At 34.4% G+C, this 6,625-nt stretch overlaps 1 protein-coding gene and 1 non-coding gene across 2 annotated transcripts; one reads left to right on the top strand and one right to left on the bottom strand.

Moving 5' to 3' along the window:
• Window positions 1-652: 652 nt before the first annotated feature.
• On the top strand, window positions 653-2,818 carry LOC120176220 (peroxidase 47-like). The gene is made up of 4 exons (XM_039182682.1): window positions 653-961; window positions 1,046-1,234; window positions 1,666-1,828; window positions 2,326-2,818. The coding sequence occupies exons 1-4, from the start codon at window positions 653-655 to the stop codon at window positions 2,703-2,705; spliced, it is 1,041 nt and encodes a 346-aa protein (XP_039038613.1). The 3' UTR covers window positions 2,706-2,818.
• A 2,626-nt stretch (window positions 2,819-5,444) lies between these two features.
• On the bottom strand, window positions 5,445-5,526 carry LOC120176307. The gene has a single exon (XR_005521313.1). It is a non-coding gene; the product is annotated as a small nucleolar RNA Z199 (small nucleolar RNA).
• Between the last annotated feature and the right edge of the window lie 1,099 nt (window positions 5,527-6,625).

The raw sequence follows: 6,625 nt of genomic DNA on the forward strand, positions 1-6,625 counted from the left end.
AACGTAACTCAAACTTAGAAAAGAACAACATTCTCATATCACGGAGGTTATTTAATGAATTCAACTGCAATTAAGCTTAATGTGTGACAAAGCAATATAAATGGATCAAAATTCATGCAAATCTGATAGGGAAGAATATGGAAATACCACAATGTAAATATATTATAAATTTATAAGGTGGGAGAAGAACCCCCACCAATGATTTGGCCTTCTTGAGTTTTATATATGTTGGCCGCCCACCCCCCACTAAGCCATAAAGAAAAAAAGCAAAGGAAAATGTGTTGAGGCCTTTTTCCAAACCATTTTCTTATGAGCAACTAAAGGCCGCTCAGCATATGACTTGTTTGGAAAGTGGTTTTGGATTTGGATCATGCAAATATTTCCCTAATTAATTTACTTGTCAAGTTGACTTTTAATCTCGAGTTTGACAGATTTTAACACCAACAATCTCTTAACCTATCTAGATATTTCACGAGTTTAGTGAATTTTTTACGTGTCACCTTACGTGCAATTAACATGCAATTAATTGTGCTAGTAAGATTATCATATTCATCAACGACCGAATTTGGTGGATGAAAAGATAGACCCACTATCTTCAATTAAAAATATAATTCATACTTGGACCAACTTTATGCATATATCATGTATATTCATGTTTTTATATATATATATATGGGACTCCTCTCCAGCTAGCCTTCCGGAAAAACAAAGTGATTTATCTCCATTGAAGTATTTGGTCATGCTGCTGAAAATGATAATGATGGTTAATTTACTAAGTATGTTTATATTGGCTGCGGGTTTCCCATATGGAGTCGTCGATGGTCTTCGGATGGACTATTACCTCATGAGCTGCCCGTTTGCTGAACAGATAGTGAAGAACACTGTGAACGGTGCTTTGGATAATGATCCGGCACTGGCTGCTGCTCTTGTTAGGATGCACTTCCATGACTGTTTTATTGAGGTTTCTTTCTCTCTCTGTCTCGGTCATCGGTTTTTGTTATTTTGATTCACTGTACGATCAGTGCTTAAATGTACGGTGGATTAGGGGTGTGATGCGTCCATTCTGATCGATTCGACCAAGGACAACACGGCCGAGAAAGACTCCCCCGGGAACTTGAGCTTGCGAGGCTACGAAGTTATTGATGATGCAAAGGACCAGCTTGAAGAGCAATGCCCTGGCATTGTCTCGTGTGCTGATATTGTTGCCATGGCTGCTAGAGACGCCATTTTCTGGGTATAACAAAGGCATAATGCTAAATAATGCTTATAACATTTGATTAAATAGTTGTTTTAGCATATATTATTAGTTTTAGAAAATTTTGGCACCCAATGTTTTAATTTTAGAGTTAAAAACCTTAACTTTTGACTAAATAGTCATTTAGACCTCAGCATTTTATCCCCAACGTTTTATTTAAGATAAAAATATCCCTATCTTAAAGTATTTACAGTTTATTAAGTAATAATGTTTATATACAGATAGATTTTTCTGTCCCAAACGATGTGTCAAAAATACTCACACAAAAATAGTAACTAAAATAATTACTTATTCAAACTTCATAGATTTTTTTTATTATTATGCCTATAAAAACTGCTTAACAAGTTTGATTTATATATATATTAATGTATCATTAGGTTAATTGATTCACTAATATTGTATGAGTGGAGGCAGGGGGGCCAGTGTATGATATACCAAAAGGAAGAAAAGATGGAAGGAGGTCAAAGATTGAAGATACAATCAACCTGCCTTTCCCCACCTTCAACACCTCTGAGCTCATCACCGCCTTCGGCAAGCGAGGTTTCACTGCTCAGGAAATGGTTGCTTTATCTGGTACCTATATCACCTAACATATATATAATTGTTTATTTTAAGTTTTTTTTATTCGGTTTTCACACTTCATACACGGCTAAGCAAGCATTCATGTGGTCAAATTTACAAGAAACGTAATCTTAAACATTGCTAATTTCTCTTTCACTACTTTTATACTTCGTCTTTTGAACTTTAAAATATTTGGGATTTCTTAAAGTTTTTTGTGATTTTATATCCTCCAGATAATTATGATCCTTTGACATAATTTTTGGTTTATCTATGTGAGCTATAAGGTAAATCTATTATCTGACAACAGTGGCGGATCTATAAATTTAAGAATGTGGTCTAAAATTTTAATTTTCTTTTCCTAAAAATAATGGGTATGTAAAAATTTAATTTTTTCTTTTTTTCCTTAACACATTAATCTAAATTTAAAGGATGCACTCGACATTTTGGGACAGAAACGATTATGTAAATTTTAAAAATTCGACTTAATTCCATCATGAATGATCTTCCAGGGGCACATACTCTAGGAGTGGCAAGGTGCGCATCATTCAAAGGCAGATTGAGCAGTGCAGATCCTACTTTGGATTCAGATTTCGCCAAGACATTGTCCAAGAAATGCGGCGGCGGCGACAACGCTGAGCAACCATTCGACGCTACGCCGAGAATTTTCGACAACTTCTACTTCAATGCACTGATGAGGAAAAGCGGGCTTCTCTTCTCCGATCAAACACTGTACACGACACCAAGAACTAGAGGCGTTGTGAATGGCTATGCCATGAACCAGGCTATGTTTTTCTTCGATTTCCGAAAGGCAATGATAAAAATGGGCACGGTTGATGTCAAGGAAGGATCTAAGGGTGAAGTTCGTCAAGATTGCCGCAAGATCAACTGAAGTTTGTTATTGTGGAATATACAATTTGATTCTTTGTAGTCTAAATTGTATCAAGTACAAATTCTGGGATTTCTGTATTTATGGTTACATAAAAACTAAATAATAGCACGCCCTCTTATCTCAGTCAAAATTTGGAAATATTGTTGGATTTCTGTATTAATGGTTGCAACAAATCAAGGAATTATAGTTTTTTTTTTGTCCTCCCAGTTCCAAAGCTTTTTCTTGACTAATCTAGACCAAATTGCGTCACACACCTAGTTTCTAAATCGAGTCTCACACTTGGTTTTAGTGGATGAATCTCTCGGTATGGATTTTTTGCATTGACAAGAATTTAAACCTGAAACCTTGCTTACGCATGATCAATCTGTTTATCACTTGAGCCAACCCTATCGGCGGAAATTAAGGAATTTGGATACATGATAAATAATGCAAAATGTTTGGTCGGGAATTCATAACTGTAGTGCTCCACAAACTCAAAAGAGATGAAGTGAAGTGGTGGGAGAGGATAAATATTCTCAATTTTAACGTGTTTAGAATGAAAAATAAACATTATATTTATACAAGTGGTGCTATCTAATAGAAAAGGTAATTGAGATAATTAAGGTAGATAAAATTAATTCTTCAACTCTCTTAGAAATGCAATAAAATAATAGCACTACACACAAATTGGGTTTAGTTCTTTTGAAATTCATCGATCGCCACTTATTTCACAAAATCATTAATTGATATTACTCTCTTTACAGTTGCTTTATACGTCATGACTTGGACAAATATTTTTGTTACTCAACACTTCTCATAAAATATTTAGAATTTTAAAAAATAAATAAATGTTAATTTTATTTGAAAACCCTTTTATAAAATTCAAAATAATTTTTCGATCAAACTAACTGTTTATATCAACATAAATTTTATGACACATAAACTATGTATACCGTTTCTGTACATGCACTTTTCATTTGACAGTGTCTAAGCCAAGCATGAAACCCTTTCATACACTAAATTATTTGCTTCATGATGTAGAGTAATGTGTATTATTGAATTTTGGATCGAGTATAGAGTATCAACATAAGTGTCTAATGTATGGGTTTTGGTTGCTGTGTGGTGCAGAGTGAGTCACCTACGGCGTGAGCTGCTCTCAAATCTACCACAATGTTTTTTTTTTCTTTTATCAAGAGTGACTATAAATGGTAGCATTTTTTTCCTTTTTGAATTGTAGAGATGAAAACAGAAAAATTCAAAGTTTACAACTGGGATGAAATCAAAATATCACAAAGCAGAAGCTGTTGAAGATCCGCTGGTGGCTCCTCAAAAAAGTGGGTGTCAAAGCTGTGAAAGCTAGTAGACTTGGCCAGAGCATCAGCATGAGAGTTTCCTCTTCGAGAAATCCACTGGATAGTTGTGACCCAGGCTTGTTTCCGAATCTTGTCGATGACTCGAACCAAAGGAAGAGGGCTGGAATGAGCGTCCGGTTTATTCAAGAGGTTAACAGCTTCCATGGAATCAGATTGAATAATGAGTAATTCAAACCCATGGTCCCAAGCTACCTGAAGACCAACGTAAATTGCCCATAATTCAGCATGCAACGGTTGTAAGATTACAAGAGTTTTATTGAAACCAAGGATCCAAGATCCTTCATTGTCACTAAATACTCCACCGATGGCTCCATTTTTAGTGGTAGAGGAGACAACACCATCAACGTTCAAGCAAATCCAACCTGGCTCAGGGGTGTTCCAAGCATCTTGCTGGTTTGGGGTGGTACGATTGGGAGTTGAATGAACCTTGCTTTCAGCGTAGTATCGAGCCCAGGTGAAGCTACGACTGAGGGTAGAGTCCCCATTCTGAGGGATATATTCAAACATTTGATAATTTATAAAAAATTTCAATCATTTGAAAATATATAATCAAACTTTTTACATTTATTAGTACTCAAACTCGAGACTTTTAAGGACTAGAACCATCACTTTAATCAATAAGATAACTTGGTTTGTGCAACTCTATCACAATGTTTTTCTTTATTAATTGAGATAAATACAATATAATATATGTCCAAAAAGATAACATTCAATTATTTGATATCAAAATTCCTAACATTTCTAGTGCCAAACACAAAACTTCAAATATAACAATAATTCATCTACCATTAAATTAGTTTGATTCGTGTAACTCTACCATAATGTTAGATACTATTTTAAGATATTAAAATTTCCAATTTAGGAAACCATGGCCCCTGCCTTGACCCTCACTCCAATCCCTTGTTAACCAATACAAGGCCTAAAAATTACTCAAAGAAAAGAAAAAGACAATACTAGGCTTAAATTGCCCATCCTCCTGCTTTCTTCAAGTTGAATTTATAAATAAATGTTCATTTGAGAAGAATAATAAATGTTCATTTGAGAAGAATCTTGTTGATTGAATATATAATCTTTTCCTAAACATCTACATAACATCCCGTTATATCATATCAGATCTATATTTCTATCCATTACCTCTACAAAGGGCATCACTAGCCCAATTTCTCTATAAACAAATCTTGTTTCCAGAATTATTCCACTAACTCTTATATATATATACTAGTAATTATGTTCATCAATAAACAATAACTTCAAAGAAAACAAAAAAAGCAAGAAAAAGTGAAGCATCGTTAACTGCTTGATTCAAAAACGTGTGTGATGAGAGGGGAAAATAGAAAAGTTTCCATCCTGAATCAAAGAGAAAAAAAACGAAGGGCAAAGATGAAGAGATCATCAGAGACTTAAAACGAGGAAAGAATCATGGAACGAATCCATCATGTTGTTGGTCTTTCAGGCTCATCATTTGATCCATTCTCTTATCTTATTATCATCGAAACACATTCAAATACTTGCCATTGAAACACGCACATACTATCTTTTTTATTTCAAAACTGCCAAAAGGGGGGGGGGGGGATCCAAGAAAGGCTAAGAGCGTATGGAGGGGAATGCTTATCTGTGAGAACATTTATAAACTCAAAGCCGACGGCTGTCACACCCTATAACAACTTCTACAAAATGGGAAGCCCTAGATTTTATTTATCTCTATGGCACCAAACGCAGCGTTTCGTTTGCACAGATGTTCTAAAACAAAATGAGGAGTTTTGGCATCCATTATGCAAATATTCATGTTTTAGTCCCTATATTTTAATAATGTACATTTTTCTCTTAATATTTATATGTTTTTTCTAATTTGATATCCAATGTTATTTTTTTTAATAGTATGAGGTGATTATAAAATAATATATGTTCAAGATTTTTCTTAATCATTAACAATAACACACCCTATAAATACAACTGTTTAAACTTAAGACTTTAAAGGAGAACAAGATCCTTGTAACACATTATTTTGTTAATAAATATTTTTTTTTTGGTAACAGGCATTGTCAAAAACTGATCTGTCCAAGTTGAGGATGTTTCTAACATCAGGAGGCGGGCATGGAGACTGGATTGAAGGGTTTACTAGAAATATCGGCTGCACCACTATCCTGCAAGCTGAACTTTGGCCGATACTCGATGGGTTGCAGATAGCTTGGGAGAATCGATTTCGGCATTTGGAAATAGAAACTGATAACATAGAGGTTTTCCAGTCTACACCGATCTGGATCGCACACCTGATTTTAATGGGTGAGTTTTGTAACAGAGATTTTCTGTATATACAAGAACCCAAACATGAGACCTTACTTAAGCAATATCAAATTATTTACTCCTTGAACCAACCCATTAATCACGCATCATCGTTTTGATCAGGGTAAATTCACTTAATTTTAATAAAAAAGGTAAAGGCTCATGTTTTATATACGTCCAGTTTAATCCAAAAAAATTTATTTAATCTTGAAAGGGTACATGACATGTCAAAATCCTGTTTTTCTTTATGTTAAAAAACATAAACCATTAAAAATACAAGTGAAA

This window comes from Hibiscus syriacus, unplaced genomic scaffold, assembly GCF_006381635.1.
Source record: "Hibiscus syriacus cultivar Baekdansim isolate YM2019G1 unplaced genomic scaffold, ASM638163v2 tig00112231_pilon, whole genome shotgun sequence".
Taxonomy (NCBI): Eukaryota; Viridiplantae; Streptophyta; class Magnoliopsida; order Malvales; family Malvaceae; genus Hibiscus; species Hibiscus syriacus.

What these genes read in the sequence shown, in the direction of transcription:
- LOC120176220 (XM_039182682.1), top strand. Translation starts at nt 653, where the DNA reads ATGTTTTTATATATATATATATGGGACTCCTCTCCAGCTAGCCTTCCG. An exon ending in TCCATGACTGTTTTATTGAG is followed by an intron (nt 962 to 1,045) that starts GTTTCTTTCTCT and finishes ACGGTGGATTAG; the next exon opens with GGGTGTGATGCGTCCATTCT. An exon ending in GGAAATGGTTGCTTTATCTG is followed by an intron (nt 1,829 to 2,325) that starts GTACCTATATCA and finishes ATGATCTTCCAG; the next exon opens with GGGCACATACTCTAGGAGTG.